Source organism: Amphiura filiformis, chromosome 15 (assembly GCF_039555335.1).
Source record: "Amphiura filiformis chromosome 15, Afil_fr2py, whole genome shotgun sequence".
Classification (NCBI taxonomy): domain Eukaryota; kingdom Metazoa; phylum Echinodermata; class Ophiuroidea; order Amphilepidida; family Amphiuridae; genus Amphiura; species Amphiura filiformis.
The window spans coordinates 44804734-44825746 of NC_092642.1; the positions used below are offsets into that span (position 1 = coordinate 44804734).

The following is a 21013-nucleotide window of genomic DNA, read 5'->3' on the forward strand; positions in this document are numbered from 1 at the left end:
CTCAACAATCTTTATGTCACAAAAAGACCTTCAACTGGAGGTTTTTGAAATTATGTTCCCTTTTAGCCACAGTGTAACCTATGGTAGATATTCACATTGATGAATCTATCAATATATGCACTTTAGAGGGAAATATTCATGGGAGAAACACATTGCACTTTTATAACCATAATCCAATTTGTCTCATCACAGTTTTACAAAACTCATGCTCCAATACATGTTACCTTATTTTTAGTGCCAATAACGCTATTATTGCACCGCTGGGAATGGTAATGTTTCAACTGGTGATAGAGCAAGCCAAAAGACTCAAACAAGATTAAACTCTGCAAACTACCAGATTCCTATTGTTGCATTCCCAAAGGTACACTGCGGCTTCATTGATACTAGAGTACACATATCAGAATCACACATACAGTACACACATGGGTACTGGACTGGTACTTTTTTAGAGTAGCCACCTGGGCAGCAGTGCACCTCTAGGGTCGGCAGCAATAGGAATCTGATAGTGATGGTTTACATCTTGTTCAGGGTGTAACACCATTTTGAACCCATCTGGCTTGCTGCGTCATCAGTTATAGTTTTTCGCAAGGTTCTTCAGCGATCTGCTGATTAGGCAGTGCTGTTCACATTGAATCATGTCATCATCTGATTACTGCGTGACCTAGTTCTTTTTACGCAGTAATCAGGAACAGCAGGCGGACCCCGCTGAAGGACCTTGCCACATACTATATAACATTATCGTTCCCACCAGTACACCAATACCTGTATCAGCGCTAATTGGATGTCTTGGATAACTGTGAAAAGACACTGAAATAATGGCACCTTTAGTTCTCTCATGCATTACCACTAAAATACATACATCATATTATAAAGATCCAGCCATAAACTTTTCACCTTAGCTTGCTTCCTTTCAAAGACAGCACCTACTGTAACAGTCCTCCGCACGTTTCATCTTCTAAAGCAATGCCGTTCCTTATAATACCTCCTTTACCAGCAAATGGACATCTTCAATAAAGAGGGTTCCTCTTAAAACAATTTCAAGTTAAGTATCAATCTTTTCATCACGGTTTCCCTCGAGACATATTCCAGAGGCGTTATACGTGCTGGTTGTGCCAATTTGGTAACTTTCCGCATCTATTCATACAGAAGATAGGGTCCACTGTTTTTCATGAGTAGCTTTCATATTATACAGCAACCCTTCATCGTTCCTCCTCCATTTCCCGTATTTTTATAATCATGACATTTATCCAATCAGAACTTGTTAATATCGTAAAAAGCACACTTGGCAATAAATTGGCTCATGATCAAGGCGGCTCAAATTTTTTTATATCGATTTTCCCGCAATTCGATAAAATTTCATCTCTTGGCAGAGATGGTAATTGAGAACCTAGAAGAGCCTAAATCATGCATTGCGCTATTCCAATAGAAATCCATACACCTCTATCTATTAATCTTCCACACAGGGAGTGTGAATTTCAAATGGGATTACCTAAATGGGCGACTTCATTTGAAATCTACACTCTCTGTGTGGGAGTGTAAGGTTATGTCTTCCATAGGGGTGAATGCACTTCAACTAGAATAGCGCATTATCAGGTGAAGGAATCAATCAAATCAATTGACCTGCGTGTCAATTTGGCAACACTATTCGGCATATAATAGTCAACCATTTCCATCAATCAAACAGTCTGTGAGTCAGTCCGTCACAGGCGCTGTTTCTTTCTTGGCTATGACATCCCCTGGGGAGAGGGCACTGAAGATGAGCTGTGTGGAGAGGGCACTTGTCCACTGTAAGGGGAGGGGACAGACCCATGCGGGGAGGGCGCAGATGGCTTCACAAACTTCTCTGGCGTGGCTCCCACTGGTGGAGTTCTATGGTGTCTCTGTTAATAGAGGAAAAATAGAACAAAAGGAATACATCAGTGTTTTTTTTCTTTCAGCTATAATTTCTCCAAATTTTAGTTAACTTACAGGATGCCTACTATGGTTGCATAACTAAGTCGCCAATAGTCGTGACTTTCCAATATGGGCGATCTTTTCTTTTAGATCACCCGAGCTATATGAGGTTAAAATTACGAATTTGAGCTCTACTCTAGATACCTTAAATAAGACAATTATAATACAAAGAGTTTGGCAAATTGATTGTTTGACATCCATACAAATGTTGCTGAAATTGTTTTTATGTGCAAGGCAGACCTGTTGTATTTTCACTGTCTCGTGATCGTCTGTTGCATTGCCGCAGTTGCTGGCAGTTCAATTAATCCCCCAGTGCATCAAGATCCATGCATGTCGTGTGGTCAGTGAGCAGTTTGCAAAAGCAGGTTTTGTAATGTCCGTTTCAATACATTGTGTCTTTGTATGATATATTGCCAGCGTCATTCATTCTTTAAACATACCTTACACATGATTTTGATTTAAACTTTTGATCCAAACACAAAGAATTAATTCCTACCTGGTCAAAATCATGATTTATACCAACACAGATGAACTTTCATGAACATACCTCCACATGTTAATTTGTGCATTTTGGGCATGAAAGTGACTTGAGTACTCAATTTTTGACCTTGAAACAGTCAACAATAGTCTACTAGTCATGACTAATTGGTGCTGACTAGTAGACTACTAACAATGTTAATAGTCAGCAAAAGTCTACTAGTCGTGACTAATTGGTGCTGACTAGTAGACAACTAACAATGTTTAATAATAGTCAGCAATAGTCTACTAGTCATGACTAATTGGTGCTGACTAGTAGACTACTAACAATGTTAATAGTCAGCAAAAGTCTACTAGTCGTGACTAATTGGTGCTGACTGGTAGACTACTAACAATGTTTAATAATAGTCAGCAATAGTCTACTAGTCATGACTAATTGGTGCTGACTAGTAGACTACTAACAATGTTAATAGTCAGCAAAAGTCTACTAGTCGTGAATAATTGGTGCTGACTAGTAGACTACTAACAATGTTTAATAATAGTCAGCAATAGTCTACTAGTCATGACTAATTGGTGCTGACTAGTAGACTACTAACAATGTTAAAGTTGCACAATCTTAATGCATACTAGTACTTGTTTTATTTTACATTAATTTAACTTCATTTTTTCATTTTCAAAAGTGATATCCTTATTCAACAAACTGCTACACTACAACCTTTGACCCTATGGCAGCGGTTCCCAAACTGTGGGGTCACAACTCTTTTTGGGGTTGTGTCTTCTTCCAAAAGGGGTTGCGGGACTTGCCAAAAAAAAAAAATTTAAATACATCTCCGTGATTTAAGTGCATGGTACCATCCTATTGGTCATATCGCCCCATTGCGGCACATTTTAGCATTAAAAATTGCAATTGATTTGGACGTTTTGGAAATTGGGCCCCCTTTCGAAATTTTGCCCGGTAGGCCGCTAATATTTTGTAAAGTGACAGCACTTGTATTATGCTGTGGATTGCTCCAGCATTTTCTTCTGAAATATGGGTCATGGGAAAAAAGTTTAGGAAACACTGTCCTATGGCCTTTTGACATCTACAAGAGTAGACTGGAACCACACTCTATTCACACTATGACCCACAATGGCCTCATCCCAATGGCATAGTTCAATAACCTCAATTAAACAATCATAGTGCAAAATATGACCTCAAGTTTCAAGAGTATGAGCTTTTTGTACCCAAATTTTCAAAGGTCATTCAATGAATGTGCAAATGTATTAGGATTAAAGAACTGTGCCTTGATAGATGAGCATGTTGTGGATCCTAGTGTCACTGTCAAACTGTGATCACAGGAAGTGATTAAAATCATTATCAGTTAATTAATTAGCTGCCCTATAGACATATGACAATTGTGATGTGATCAAGTTTAATGAGTTTGTCGCTAATATTGATTTTCAGATACCGTAAAAACTTGGAAGTTAGCATGTGCTTACTATCGAGGGCTTGTAAAACATGCAAACAGGAAGAGCCCCATCCACATAGGCCTAAGTGTAAAGGGTTTTGAGCAAGTCATTGATACACATAGTTAGTTATATATGAACAAACCTGAAAATGTGTGTCGTAACCCCATTAGCTCGATTGGTAAAGTGCCGGACTTTGGTACAATTTCATGTTTTCAAAAGCGCTCGATAGTAAGCACATATGGCAACTATCGAGTTTTTACGGTATAGCCAATAATAATGCTCTTCCTTTGTATTTTCTTGTTCAGAGCAACACTAAAATGACCGTATCTCTGGAATCGTAAGTAAATAAAGCTCTGAAAATGGCACATATATTGAACTTTATTTTGGATTTGCTTGACAACGACTCATTTAGCGATCATGTCACAATGCTGGCATTTTAATAATATAACACCTGGCAGCGCCCCAGATGATGCCTTCCCTTTTCTAACCCCTCAATGGGCTCTTCCATTTAAATGCCATACTCCCCCTGTGGAAGATTTTGGAAATATCTTCCACAGGGTGAGTATGAATTTCAAATGGAATGAACACATTAGGCAGTTCCATTTGAATTTCATCCACCCTCAGAGAAAGATTCAACCTGAATCTTCCACAGAGGGAGGGTGAGTTTCAAATGGAGCTGCCTAATGTGTCATTCCATTTGAAATTATACTCCCCTGTGGAAGGTATTTCCAAAATCTTCCACAGGGACAGTTCCATTTGAATTTTATCCACCCTTGGAGAAAGATTCAACCTGAATCTTCCACAGAGGGAGGGTGAGTTTCAAATGGAGCTGCCTAATGTGTTCATTCCATTTGAAATTCATACTCCCCCTGTGGAAGATATTTCCAAAATCTTCCACAGGGGAGTGTGGCTTTTAAATGGAATAGCCAAATGGATGCATAAACTGACTTACCACTTGGTGTTGCTGGTGCGTTATCATGCTGACAGGTGGCGACGTTCCGTACGGATTGATTGGCGATGGATGTCCGCCGGAGCTTAGATAAGACGATATTCCTACTGGCTAGTGGAGATGGTGGAGAGAACATGGGCATGGCTATGAGTATGTAGTCAATCAATCAATCAATCAATCAATCAAGCAGTCAGGTGACAGGTACATATGCAGAAAGAAAGCAAAAAACAGAAAAAAAAAAACACAGCAAAAAGCGTGCTATCAGTCAATGAGAACATGCACACACTAAGCACAATGCATTGAATATGGGTGTTTTTTTAAAAGCCATAATATATGATTCCATCAAATTTTTAGTTTTATTTATGAAATATCAAGGTGAAAGTGAAAGAAACCCCATTGGCTATTTTGGCCATTTATAACATGGAGTTCTATCTGGGACTTAATGTATGAATATGACATCATGTCAAAATTGCTCTGCTGACCTGACAAACCCAACAAATTTGGCTAATTCCATTTAGGTGTAAGTTTGGACATGTGTAACCATTACTAATCTGCCAAAAAAAATCAGGTTAGAAATAACCCATTTCATATTAAGATCGTACATTATGGCTTTAACTTAAAGGAGTATTTCGTGATCCTAGCATCCTCTTTTTATGACATTTTTCAGTACATATCCACGAAAAAAGCATATTCCCAAAATTTCAGTTGATTCCGATTTTATGCGTTTGCGAGTTATGCATGATTATGTGTATTACACTGCTCCATAGACAATACGTTGTAATTTCGGTCTGGTGCGAAATTCAAATTTCGCGATATCTTTGCTAAATGAATTAATCTGCAAGAAATATTTTGTACATAAACATTATGTAGCCAGAGTATTCCAGTAATATAAAATCCTCAACTTTTTTTGAGAAAAGTGGGGGGATGTGGCTGTGGATCACAAAATGCCCTTTTAAGCGAATACAACAATGTAACGCAATCTGATCCACCATGACTTAAGGTAGCAATTTACCTTTTCGGTAAATCCCATAAGCTTTTGTGGGTAGACCTGAGATGTCGTCACGCACGAATGTGCATATAGGGAATGCGCACTTCATGGCTTTGAATTACGCAGTAACGATGTTTGCTAAATTATGCGGACATCGGCGTGGCATCAAATGACAACGTCTCAGGTCTACCCGCAAAGGCTTATGGGATTTACCGAAAAGGTCAATTATGAAACTGCGAAACAAGCAAAAAATATGGAGCAAAAATACATATGAAACCCGACATTCTAAAAGCTCATACCACTGCAACTAAGTATGTATGCTAAAATAGCCCCTGTAAAATGAGCTGGACATGGGATAGTGTGATTTGTCGCGGTACATAAATGCTGAAAATGAAAAGCAGTGGCATAGCCAAGGGGGCAAGGGACAGCCCCCCGGAACATCTTGTCTCCTTCCCCCTTGTGAACGCCATCATACATTTAGGCCTTTTTTGACAAGTTTTCACAATTTTCATCAAATCCCCCCTCCAATCCAATAAAGTCACCTTTCCCCCCTCCCTTTACCCCCTCCTTGGCTATGCCACTGCTGAAAAGTCACAAGTGCAGTTGGAAGGTGGTTTACTTTCAATGCGCAGCAAACTGATTTCCAATTGTTTGATTAAAATCACTTTACAGAGTAGCAAACACCATTTTATTTCAGAGTGAGCCACATGGACAAAGTTCTCACACAAAATAAAATAATCTTAGGAGTTATTTGCTTTGCCAGACTTCTGTTTGACTCTTGGTTCACCAAATCAGCAAATACTTCATAACTTTAAATTCACTGAACTTGCACACTTTCTTTTAATACTGATAGTCATACAGAATAGACAGTAATTTTGTTATACATTCATGCACACTCAATTACTGTAAGATATAAGTCACTTTTTGTCTTTCCAATTTTCCATGTTTTAATCGAAACAGTTATTTGCAGAAGGGGAAAAACACAAACTAACATGCACCGACACTTTACTCAGAGAAAATATCTTACACTTCCCACAATGCATTTCTTCCATTTCAATTTTCTGTACTGATTTGCTATGATCTAGTCGATAGAGACAAAATGTATCTGAATGAACGGAGCACATTCAGATCTTGCAAAGTATGTTTATTTCTTGACTATCAACCCATGTTTAGCCAGTCTATTCTCAACATGAAAACAAAGGGAACCTGTACAAAGTAACAGAAGTGTCATTTGATGTAAGGCTAATGAAAGTTGACTCCCAGTTTCCCGTTACCCGACTCCGGTCAGAAAAAAATTCCGATCAAATATTTCATTATTTTCCATTATTTCATTATTTCACATTTTTCAAGTTTTTAAGAAAAAAGGATAGTTTTAATGTCATCTTTCACGTATTTTAAGCACTTTTACGCCGACCCTGACCGGCCCGAATAGTCTTTGCAAACGCTGGGTTAAACTACCACGGGTAAAATGGCGATATCGTGAGGCGCATTTACTGGAGACTAGGAATTCCCTGCATCTAAGTTTCTCCTACCACTAAATGGATAGACCGAACACAAAGAGAGGCAGCCAAGTTCAAGGGAACCAGCGTATGAACAAATATGAAAGCATTTCTACCGTGCACTATGTAGCGCGCTATATAATATAGACAACATCAAAATAAATAAAATAAACAAAATTTGAAGTCAAATTTATTCTGCTTTTCTTACAAATATTTATGTATTTAATAAAATATACTTATAAATAAAATGATTTATTTGTCAATTTCTTGCATGGTTGTTTTATTATTAACACGTGCACCCTGTGATGATTTTTACCAGCAACCTCCAGTTTGTGCAAGTAGACAAACTAATTTCCGTATAAATATTGCTTCCAAAGATGTGCTAGTGGAGAGTAAGTTTGGTTTGTAAAAGTAGTGTGCAATAGAACACACAGACACCGTGTATTTATATGGAAAAGTGGTTCTCCAAAGACTATCATGGACTTCTGGTGCTTTCATATGTTGCACAACCTATAGGTTAATTTGAAGATTCCAAAGAAGATGTGCTTAATTAAAATTTATTTTGAAGTGAAGCATGGTCATTACTAACTATACTTTATTATTTTATTTGGGCCTCAAAACATAGCATTCCGTAATTAACTTTGCAATCGATAACTAAAGTTTGAAAATAATGAATAATGAATAATGAAACAGTCACCTACCCAGTCATGAAAAACTATGTAACGGGAAACTGGGGATCAACTTTCATTAGCCTAATGAAGTGATGCAGCATGTTGCAAAGGATTCTGGGAAGGGTAAGATATCTTGTATTATATGACAACAATGTGATGACACATTAAGTCAGGAATGTCTGACACATGTTTCACACTGGATGTTTCATCTAGCCATATTACATCATAATTGCATATTTAATAATAAATAACTCTGCCTCAATGAAATTGTAGCACGATAATCTTTGCTGTGACTAAAGGTCTGTTCATACTACCACCGCATTTGCGATGTGTTGCTTTGCGATGCCGATATCGATTACTTTTGCCGCAACTCGTCGCATTTCAGCTCATTTCCAAGTTGAAATGTATTTAACTTTATTAGCTTTTATTGCGATATCGCAATGCAGTAGTTTGTAGTACGATGCAGTGCAACAACGTACCACATCGCAAAGCAACGCATATGCGGTGACGGTGGTAGTATGAACGGACCTTAATACTGTCAGGTGCCAATTCCAGGCATGAAAACTGGTCTTAAAAAAACAAACACTGAAAACCATGTTTTTGTACCATTTTCTGTGAATTTGATTCAGAAATAGGCTGAAAAACACTGAAAACAATAACAACAAAAAAATGCTGAAATCAGCTAATAAATATGCTGAAAATTTTCCAAATTTTCCATTTTTGTACCATTTTTTTCAGCTTTGACGATTTGAACTCAATTTACTGGTTTGTATCTTGGTTAAAATTTTCTTCACCATACTTAAAACCTAGTGGGCTATTCCACTTGAAATTCATACACCTCCTATGGAAGACATGACCTTAATCTCCCACACAGACACTCCATCTGTAATCTACACCCCCTGTGTGGGAGATTAAGGCCATGTATTCCATAGGGGGTGTATGAATTTCAACTGGAATAGCCCATTTTACAGCAGACGACACTAAATGGGTGACTCCATTTGAAATCTACATCCCCTGTGTGAGACAATAATGTCATGTCTTCCATAGGGCGTGTATTAATTCCAACTGGAATAGCCCTGGACCTGAAGCAAACCACATTTACAATGCAAAACAAATAGTTTTGCAATTCAAGATGTAATTAAAGGACCTGGATAAATTGCCAAGATGGATTTCCTTAGTTTTAATTAACAGGCATGACCCAATTTCATATGTAAGTATGTAAAGTGAAGGGGATGTATTGAATCAGGTGCACATTAAAATGTCCGTAAGGGTGTTAATTAGGCAAGAGTGATAATTAATTCAATCAAATACAGCACTTGAAAAAAACTATGTAGACAATATGTGACACGGTCAAGGGAAATGAGTCGGATGTCGCTAATATTGATTTTGAGATATTGGCAAAGACAGTGTTAAAATTCTTTTGTTTTATATTGTTTTCAGCGATTGATAAATTGACGTAACTTCACAAAGAAAAGTCGTATCAACATGAGGTTTTCAGTTTCTGAAATGGCTAAGGCTAAATGTCCGCTTTAGAAACGTGTGTAAAACTCATTTTCGACCAGGGCCGACATGTGACTCATTCCCCTTGATCATGTCACATATTTAAGGTGTGGTCCAATTTGTATCATGTTGTTTGAGGTCTACCATTAAAACAATGTTTCCAAATTTTGAGTTGTATTACTCCAGCAGTTTTGATATGTGAATCAAAAATGTTAAACAAAACATATCCCAGGCGTTAAAATGTTACTGCAGTAATGAAAACCATTTGAGCTTTCTTCTGATACCAAAATCTCAATTCTGACAAAGAAAAATGGGGGACGAGACGGTCAATTGGGTCGCACCCTTTCAAGACAATCAAAATAATACAAAATTGTTTAGTAAAAAAAATATTGTTCATTTAGCATTCAACACACATTGATTTAATTCATAGGCCTTAAAATCATTCAGTGAATATGTATGTATGACTGTATGTGGTTTTGTTAATGGGTATATTATGCAATCATGTCTGTTCAAGTGCATTAATGTGAAGTTGCCTGGATGCATGCTGATGGGGCACATGACCCGTTACCTAGGGAAGTTACACAAGCTACAGAATCACACTAACAGAAATGTGTCAACTGATTGGCTAATCATTAGGCAAGTGTTAGACAATTTTAAGTGCAGAATTAATGGCTGAAAAAAAATTAGTTGTGCTGCCCTCAGCAACCAACCCTAAATCCTGAAAAATCAGGGTCACAATTTTTTTTGAATGCTGATTTTTACAGATATTTCAAAAAAATCAATGTTTTTCACTTAAAATTAATAATTTATTGAAAGACTAATTCTGAAATTGATTATCTAACAAGTATCCAGTAGAGGGTAACGCAAAATTTTTTGGGCCTAATTATGCTACAAAAAAAGCTTTGATTCTTAACCCTAGCTACCTTTTTGTTTTTTGCCTAAGAGGAAGTAAACGATTAAGCCGGAAGAAAAAAGATGGAAGAGAAATTTTGTTTTGATCGGTGCCCTTTTGAGCCACCTACAATTTTACTGGCATTGTAAGAAAATAATGAGCTTTCCTCTGTCAAAGTCTCTATTTTGATGGGGCGAATGGAGGGAGGGGGGTGAGGCTCTCGATCAGGTCACGCACCTTTAAGATCGGGTCATGCACCTTTAAGTAATACAACAGCTGAACACCAAACATGCTTTTAATTACATGATGAAACATAATACAACACCACTCAAAATTGCTTGGCATGCAGCACTTCCACAAAAACAAAATTACATTTTGCATTTCTACGGATTGAACAGATGGAAGTGAATATCCAATGGAAAGAAAGAAAGAAAGGAGCGATTGCCGAATAAGGTGCAACTCTACTAGACTTATTACCAGACTGCCCTACCCCAACCCTAACCCTAAACTCTGTAAACGAGGACTGGACTCAAGTCTAGCAAGTTGCACCCTATTTGGTAATTGTACCGAAAGAAAGAACAACCCAAGATCAATGACGCCCTCCCTTTAAATAAAACTAATTTAGTTTCTAGGCTGACCCCTATAGCCTGCCAGAACCGTAATCCTGAAATGTTGAAAATTCCCTTCTTCACACCGATATTTTTCACATAAGTAATTGATATTTAGAAAAAACCCTCCCCGGGTCAATCCATGTCAATTCACCCAATGAGTTAAACCTGACCTCCTTCAAATTTGTTCTAATTTGGTATACAAGTTGATTTTGGCTGCCAAAGCTGATATTTCAAGTTTGAGCTTAATCGGACTTATGGTTCTCCCCTTCGGCCGGCCCAATTTTTGCGATTTCTGCGAAAAATGGTAGCGGCTGACAGAGTTTCAATGACCATATCTCCGTAACCGTTTGTCCAAATGAGCTGAAATTGGTGTCATTGGAAAGCTAATGTCATAAAGAATCCAAATCTGTCATTATTTAATAAATATGAGCAAGTTAAAATTGTATAACATTTTGCCCTTTACTTTGACCTTGAATTTGACCTTGTGGATCACGCGACTCCGAAACAAAAGTGTGCTCAAATTACACCCCCATATGTTTTCTACAAAATATATAAAAATTAGAGGTATAATATGTTTTGTTTTCATACAAGCTTCTCTCAAAGTTAGGCAAAAATGTGATTTTCCATTGAAGCACACAGTAAACCACAATACTGAACTTAGCACTGAATAGTCAGTATGCAAAGTTCAGTATTGTAGTTCACTGTGTGTTTCAATAGGAAATCACAGTTTTGCATAACTTTGAGAGAAGCTGGGAGGACAACAGAAAATATTATATATCTAATTTGTTTATATTTTGTAGAAAACATATGGGGGTGTAATTTGAACACACTTTCGTTTCCGTGTCACGTGATCCACACGGTCAAATTCAAGGTCAAATTCAAGGGCAAAAGGTTTTACAATTTCAACTTGCTCGTATTTATTAAATACTGACAGATTTGGATTCTTTATGACATTAGCTTTCCAATGACACCAATTTCAGCTCATTTGGTCATACGGTTGCGGAGATATGGTCGGTGAAAAATCTGCCACCGCGCCATTTTTCGCAGAAATCGCAATAAATGGGCCGCCCGTAGCGGGATAACCATAAGTCTGATTAAGCTCAAACTTGAAATTTCAGCTTTGTCAGCCAAAATCACCTTGTATACCAAATTAGGACAAATTTGAAGGAGGTCAGGTTTAAAATTACATTTTATGGGTGATTTGACATGGAATGAGCCCCCCTGAAAAAAAAATGTTTGTCTCAAAGCTCACAAGTGGTTTGAAAAGAAATGCTAAATGCGATTTTTTTTTATTCCTGACTTTTTTGGTGCTATGACTATGAGAATAAAAATCAGATTTTCGCCGAATTTTTCCGGGAAAAAATCAAAATTCAAAAATAAAAAAATAAAAATTTTGAAATAAAAAAAAAATTTGCATTTCTTTTTTTTCCAAATGCATGCACGAGCTTTGAGACAAACCTTTTTTTTTGGCCTTATAGGACATCATTGATCATTTGGGTTGTTCCCTAACAAATTTACTTGAAAAAAAAAATAACAATCATTACATGCATGCCATATGTCACATTGATTGCAAAGTCAGTACATTGAACCGAGCCACAAATCAGCTTTTTAATATCGCATATCAACAGTTATACAAAATGCTGGTATGTTTTATTACACTGCCAAATATTTGCAAATTTACAATTGTCATTAACATCTAATTATCGTCTGCAAACAAAAAAATCATACATTTCTTCCAAGTTAAATTTTTTAACAGATTTGTAGAGGAGACAATGTTTTGAGAAACTATTACAACCAGTATCACAACCAGTATACCTTTTCCATGTATTGGACTATTCCATTTAAAAATCCACACTACCCCTGTGGAAGAATTTGGAAATATCTTCCACAGGGAGAGTATGAATTTTAAATGGAATGAATTCTAACCAGACTTGCGGTAGAGACTAACAATACACTTACCAGGCGAGATGGGTCTATTCGGATTAGGCGAGTAAGGAATAGGACTTGATATAGTCCTTGGACGTATTCCATGCGCCGTCATCTCATTAAACTGCCTCTCATCGTCCATCTCTAAGCTGGACTCGCTCTCGGACAAATGGCGGCTCAGCGCTTCCCTTCTTTCCTGTTCTAGGAGAAGCCTTCGCTGGAGTCTAAGGTTTTCTTCCTTGATTTCTTTCTCTTCTTGTGTGAACTGAGCTAGTTTTTGTTGGTCTGGAGAAAAAAATGTAAATTAGCACATTTGGTTAAGTTTTTACTATCTATAACAATGGGCAGGTCTCGCATACTATAGCGTGTCTTCCATATTCCGGGGAGTCACCGTCACCCAGGGTATGGTATTTTTTGGAATTTGATAGCATTTTTGGCAAAATCTCACTTACTGAAGTTTGCCGAATTTGGCATGAGACCACAAATTGTGAAAATTCATGCTCACAAAATAGTTGTCTTTCATTCCTATTATGACCTTGCCTATATCTTCCACAACTCGAGTGAGTATTTCAAATGGAAGTTACCCAATCGTCTATTCTATTCAAAACTCAATACTCCCTCTGTAGAAAATTTTAGCTAAATCTTCCACAGGGGTAGTGTAGATTTTAAATGGAATAGCTCATTACCAATATCATCAGACATTCTTGTGTTTAATGAATAACTGCTTTTGTCTACACGCCTGGCATATTACATTGTAGATGCTGACCTTTTTGTAGGCATTTGAAAAGTATGTCTGGATCCAGTTTATACTGATCGTAAAATATAATACCCTTCACCCTGTTGCTTGAGGGATGGGGTATGAACGTTTGGACATTATTTATTGTGGGACATTAGAGCACATCAGACATATCGAATTGCGTTCTGAATACAAAGAATGTCCTTCTGACGTCAAATAATTTTGATTTTTTGAAATTTTTCAATGTAATACACATTTTATGGCAAATGATTAAAAATTGATATTTTTGATATTTAACAGTACTCAAAGTAAACTTTATAAATCTGTAGGTGAAATGAAAAGCCGACGATCAATTGAAGATATGGATTTTTATCCCAAAACACAAAAAAAAAGGAAAATCCATATCTTCAGTATGAAAGGTCAAAATTTTCAATTGATCGTCGGCTTTTTCTCCCAGCTACATACACTTTAAGAATATATCATTAGATATATAAAATTTACTTCGAGGACTCTTATATATCAAAATGTGAAAAATATCAAATTTTAATAATTTGTCATAAAATTTGTATTATATCGTGAATTTCAAAAATGAAAATTATTTGACATTAAATAAATAAATAATAAATTTCAATGACATTAGAAAGACATTCTTCGTTTTCAGAATGAAATTCGGTATGTCTGATGTACTCTCTCATGTCCCACAAAAAATACTGTCGAAACACTCAAAACGCTTATTCCAGATCCCTTAACTTGCTTTAACATAAGTATTTAAGAAAAAAGTTAACTTGTTATTTTAATTATAATCCTAGCCCATTCATTAATATTACTATATTTTTGGGGTATTTTTTCGGAACACCAGCCGCACATCCAAAATCAAGACCCACCCCCCCCACCCCCGCTTCAAATCATAAAATCGATGATACAAAGGGACTTTTGGAAATGATGCCCATATGACTGGATAAATATTTTCCTTCGGTAGGTATGTTTGTAATCACAGAAATGGGTTACTTGAGTTGAAATCCATACACCCCCTGTGGAAGACATGACATTAATCTTCCACACAGGGAGTGTGAATTTCAAATGGGGTTACTTGAATTGGTGATTCATTTGAAATCCACATCCCCTGTGTGGAAGGTTAAGGTCATGTCTTCCATAGGGGGTGTACAGATTTCAACTGGGACAGCCAAATGCATCCTTGGGTACAATTACTGAATAAGGTGCAACTTAAAAGTCCAGTTCTCGTTTACGGAGTTTAGGGTTAGGGTTTAGGGTTGGGGTAGGGCGGTCTTGCAACAAGCCTCTAGAGTTGCACCCTATCCGGTAATCGCTCCTATCCATGAGTATGGAGCACTGATGGTTCAGATATATAAGTCTGTGATTTTGACATGCAGTGTCAACTGTGATGAACATATAGCATAATTTATTACATGGGGTGAGGGAGACAATTATGTCTACAATGTTTTCATGGGGTATGTGAAGCATGTCTATGAGCAGTGTGGTTGAAAGGCTGACAGAAACATAACACATTTTCAGAAAAAATTGATTTTTGCATCGTCTCAAGTTTCTGACACATCTATCCATTGGTCCCTTAGACAACCTTGCAATTTTTGATTTTTTATAAGTTGCATTGTAATTTCATGCAGAGAATACTGCAAAAACTTGCAACATTATTTTTGTCAATGCCAAAAGTAAACTTCACAGTGAGGTAAGGACTTTTTTGTATTATTTTTTTTACTTTTCAAGGTGTAAATTGCATTTGATAAAGGCCTTGGAACTTTTTTTTTTTTTTTTTTTTTTTTTTTTTTTTTTATTTTTTTTTTTTTTTTTATTTTTTTTTTTTTTTTTAAGTCTAGGGTCTGGCCTACTTTTAGGGTCAGTCAGGTTACGCCAATCAAACAATTTTTTTAAGGCCTAAGTTTGCAAACATTTTTGAACACCTCAAAATCAGGGGTGCATTTCACCAAACTTTACAATGCATCGCGAATCTCAAAATCTATCTTTAGTTGAAAATGTATTGTGAAGTCCATTAGCTTGTACCAGATTCACAATCTTAACTGTAAAACCTCATTTCCCAGGGAAAGATTCGACAGCAGGCCAGATCATGGCCAGATGGTAACAAGAGTAGGTTTATTTCACCTTGAAGACATGGATAGTCTTGCACATACCTGGCTTACTTTCACTGGGTAATTTGTGCCATGAATATAGGAGTACAACTGGTTGCTACTGGTCATAAGTCAAAACCTTAGGGGTGGTGCAATAATTATGTGTACCCCAGGGTGGTGAATTATAGGGGGGTAAAGATTTTTGGAAGGCCAAAGAGGGGGCAAGCATTTTTGGCAGGTCGAAAGGGGGTCAAGCAATTTTGGCAGGTCGAAGGGGGGGTTTATTTTTGGCACAAATATTTTGGGCACCGATTCTATATTACGCCCTTAAAAGGTGTAGGAAAACGTTAGGAACACGTTCAAATATGCACAATTTCCTGCTCGCTTCGCTCGCAAATATATGATAAAACAATTTAAGGGTTTAAATTCAGGTTCTCAAAAATCTTGCATGTGTAGGGGGAGGGCAAAGGTTTTTTGGCACGTCGAAAGGGGGGGGCAAAGATTTTTTGGCACGGCCAAAGAGGGGGACCATTTGAGAATTCACCACCCGGGGTACACATAATTATTGCACCACCCCTTACCCATTAGGCCACAATGCTCCTGGGGGCCTAAGAAGTACACTAAAATGGGTTAAATATTTAGTGAAACAAACCTGGCTGACTAATGCCACTGAACTTACGTTCTGATTTAGTGGTGCTCAAGATGTTTTTGAGTTTGTGTACTTCGCTGCGTAGCTGCGCTATGTAGATTGTCAGGTTCTGTGTGGTGTCGCCGTTCTTGATGTCTCTTGGAGACGCTGGCGCAGACACCGGTTCATCCAACTTCTCTTGAAGCATCCTGAAACAAATTCAGCAAAATGTTATTGTAATTCATTTCAATCACATTTGGAATAACCTGTATTTCTTTACAAGTGTTATTTTTAATATCAATTGAAAACGCCACACTATGGGTCTTTTTATCTTTTCAGTTTTTGTAAGTCTATTGTTCAGAAATGAAAATAAAGGGATTAAGTGAGTTGGTATGTAATTTGACTTCATTATGTTATGCTTCTCATTTCAATAGGTTATAATAGGGGCTGTCAATCACACTCGTGTCTGTCAATAAAGGCTGAATAAGTCAATTATATGAAACACCGGTGCTTCAAGTGGCAATCTTACTCATGTCTAGGCCTACATCAGGTCCGAATGCAGATTTGATGTCAGTCTGGTCTATGTTAATGTGACATTTAAAACAAAAAGACCCCCCCCCCTCCTCTCGCTTTCTTTTCTTTCTAGTCTTTCAGTCTCTCCCCCTCCCTAACTCTCACTTGTGTAATCTTTTGAATTATGTGGATATCTGAATTTTATTGGTTGTTGTATTTGAAGTCTCTATTTTGTTAAGTTCCCCTTTTATTTACCCTTCTCCCTCTCTCATTGTCATATGTTGGTTTTTTTGTGTGTGTTTTTGTCGTTTTTTTTTAATTTTAGGGCTTTCTTTATTTATCTGTTTTTTGCTTGTGGTATTTTACCCTGCTATGCAATTTGTTAACTTTAGCAGTAGGCCTATGCTCAACATGGAAAAATTTAAATAAACTGAATAGAATAAATTGAATTCCTCCCTCCTCTACTCACCCTCCGGTTCTCTCCTCTCCTCTACTCTCCTTTCCTCTCCTCTCTCATCCCCTCCACCCAATCATCTCCTCCTCTCTTCCCCCTCTCTCCTACTTCACAATTTGCAATCTTTAACATGTTTAACAGCCTAGTCAATGAATGAAAAATAATATACATTTAAAATAGATTTGAGTCTGGCAATTTTACCTGAAGCAATCATCAGATTACCAATTCCAATTGTTAGGCCAATGAATGAAATCAATAAGTTTCGCTTCAACACAATTCTTTGGTGTTGCGTGACACACAAGTTTTAAGGTGTATTTGGGCGAAATAATTCCCTGTTTCATCTCTGGTACATAATCATATGACCGTTTTTTGCGTGATTGCACAAACAAGTACACCCACAAGGCCACATGCCTAAAGCCACCCAATACTTTTTGTCAACACTGATTAATATATATTTTGATGCTAGACTATTTTCGAGAAAGTCACACGTAAGTACACATAAGTAAATGAAGCTGTGCAATTTCTCGTGAATTTTGGACTGTAAAATTTAGAAACTTCTTTTGTCTAAATGAGCACGTACCCACTTGCCTGGAGTTTTGAAGTCAGAAATTTACGTAACTTACGAAAACAAATCTGAATATTCAATTGCTTCAAGTTATTAGTAAGTGACAAAAGGCTAGAATAAAAGATTGGTCACATCTGGGAGGCTAACACTTCAGAATAACAATGACATACGAAAACGGAAACAAATATGGAAACAGAAACTGAAAAGATAAAAAGACCCATGTTGTAGTTCAATCATGCACTACAAAGTTGAACTGATCACCTATTTCAGCCAAAGTGGCCAAGGTCCAATGTCTAAAAACGTTCTTAAAATATTGTATTCTATTACAAAATGTACAGTACAGACATGACCAACCATAAACAGACAAGTTTTCCCCCATTTTCTGTGAATTTGATGCAGAAAGAGGCTGTAAAACACTGGGAAAGTGACAAAAAACCATGACCCTCACATGGTGCAAATGTTATATGGTGACTGGCCAGAGGTGCTCAGATGATACAAATATGGTGTACAAGAAGTCATCTGTTTATCTCTGCATCACGTCTAAAGGAGGTATCATACTTGTTTTCTACTGGAAATCACTCTAAACCTCCATTATGATATGACCCTATCTTTTGTGGAATTACACAAGTGAATTTCAAGAATATTAATTGAGATGGTCACTACTTTACTTTGTGTTTTTAAATTTCCAGAAAATCGGACTTGCCCTTGGCCAGATGGACGAGCCCTTGTGCACATCATCAAGTAATTACAGGAGCTTGTCCGGGGAATAGACCAGAGGGTATAACCCCTCTCCCTACAAACATATGCTTGCTCTTTTTATGATGAAATGTCATTATCCAATTCCGGAAAAGTAACAAAAATATATGCATCCCTGTTAGACGGTTCCACATAAAAAGTTCAAACTTGCAGGAAAGAAGCAGAAAATTGATCAGATTAAATGACTGCACTGAATAGTAACTTCCTCCATAGTTATTATTAGTTATCATAATCATTAAGTCAACTTTTCTTTTCAAATTCCTATTTCACTCCACCCAACTAGACATGACACGCCTTACAGCATGTAATTAAAAACAATAATGCTACTTGTTTTTCAAATGGTTGAAATACTTAGCGGAACAGAAACCAGAGTAATTGACTACATTGTTTGCTAATTCATGCTTTCCACCATGAAGTCCCTGTCCTTCTATTTGTATACCTGTGACATGATCTGGTCAACTCAGGCAAAGGTTGGAAATATTGAAACTTTAGTTATTATCATTTCTAACTTGCTCAGTACGTACCCTTACTGATGTTGAAATACACACTTACCGTATTTCCTCGAATAGTCGCCCCCACGGGCGTTGCATTTTCAAGTAGAATTTTGCGGTTCTCGACCTGCACGGTTCTCGATGCAAAGTGTGGGGGACGTTTATTTGAAGGGGGCGACTATTCGAAGAAATACGGTAGTTGCAAGTTATGAACATTATACATGTTCATTTTCATGTTTTGATTGTATTTTTGTCACTTTTTTTCTATATTTCAATATCATTATTACTGACTTTTGGTCTGATTGACTGAATAGATTATCAGGTTTGTAGGTAAACAGACTGAATATATTTCTTTTGCACAAAACCAGAATTTTACTCCCCATTGATGGTTTTGTCTATCATGGTCGATAGATATCTTCAGAATGATGGTGGTAGCTCTAGTATAGCCTCTGCCACTACCCATAAATACACAAGCAAATATTATGAGGTGCGCTACTAGTACCATATCCACAATCTGGGGCACTGGGCAGATGTTGGCGCTACGTGCCTCTTATCACCTCGGCGCGCACGGTAATGGCACTATACGCCTCTGCTCGGCTCCCATCCCAGTTGGACATCACAATCCGAGGGAACTGGATCGGCCTCGATGTCGGCTCTGCTCGCGCTAACATGCTCGCTGCCCAGTTGGACATCACAATCCGAGGGTATTGATCAAGTTCTAAGATGGCGGTTGATCATCACTTCCGGTTTGCCGGATCCTGACTGTAGATGGTGAATTTTGAACAGGCAAGGGATCCTATTTGGTCTGATTTGAATCAGATCATGCCACACGTCTAAATTCCAAGCGTTTATTTTCATTCCACTAATATTTATTTCTTACCTCTTCTCCGCCTCTAATCTGTCCATTCTCTTCCACAGTCTGTTCACCAAGCCTTCTTGTTCTTGCTCAAGAGCATTCTCCAAATCCACCTTCTCTCGTCTTAACTGCATTCAAATAAACCAAACAAAAGGAATGTACATTACATGTATAAAATCAACTTCCCTATATACTACTTCATTTTTAAAACTACCTCCCCCCCTGGCAATATTACAGATATAGTGGATTGAAAATGCACTAGCCACATGCATAAATTTTGCAGGGGGCTCAATCCAGATTTTCTATAACAAATTTCAAAAATATTTTCCCCATAGAAAACCAATGAGCACAGAAGCTTCAGTGTTTACGATAGCAGCGTGGCTTACAGATGAAAACGTGTAGAAACGATTCCAGCTGTGAAGGTACCAAAGCTCGAGTGCATTAAACTTGGTAATCCCAAACTGGCGGTGTAGTTGAAGCAAGCATACCGAGATGTTATTAGTGAAGTAGTCGACTCTCAATAATGTTTGCTAATGGTATGGTTACTTTTGAACAGGTGCGAAAATTAGGCTGTTCAGTCGATATCCATACACCCCTGTGGAAGACATGACCTTAATCTTCCATGCAGGGGGTGTCAATTTCAAATGGAGTTACCCATACAGGTATTCCCCCATTTGAAATTCACACCCCCTGTGTGGGAGATTTTAGATCATGTCTTCCACAGGGGGTGTATGGACTTCAACTGGAAAACCCCAGACTACCAGTCGTACAGCAGGTAAATTCAGGACATACAAGCCAAGTGACATTATTGAATACAACGTCACGCTCAAGTTGACCTACATTTCGTTTCAACCTACTTCTGGTTTTATTTACCGCACAGCAATCAAGAAGTCTAAACATGTCAATAGGCATACATTTACATTTAGCAGACTGAAGGAAATCAAGCCAGGTTGCCGACAGAAAGCTACTCCGACTAGTATGTGCTCATCAAAGGTTT

The 21013-nt window shown here is 37.5% G+C and overlaps 1 protein-coding gene across 2 annotated transcripts in view; it reads right to left on the bottom strand.

The window, feature by feature from the left end:
- Window positions 1-659: 659 nt before the first annotated feature.
- LOC140171710 (coiled-coil domain-containing protein 6-like) overlaps window positions 660-21013 on the bottom strand; it is a 47344-nt gene continuing 26990 nt past the window's right edge. For both annotated transcript variants that reach the window (XM_072195009.1, XM_072195008.1), the window contains 5 exons: window positions 20041-20144; window positions 16433-16590; window positions 12949-13200; window positions 4832-4972; window positions 660-1880 (listed from right to left, as the gene is read on the bottom strand). In XM_072195009.1, the coding sequence (XP_072051110.1) occupies window positions 1870-1880; window positions 4832-4972; window positions 12949-13200; window positions 16433-16590; window positions 20041-20144 (666 nt within the window). In that variant the 3' untranslated portion in view covers window positions 660-1869. The remainder of the gene's footprint in view (window positions 1881-4831; window positions 4973-12948; window positions 13201-16432; window positions 16591-20040; window positions 20145-21013) is intronic.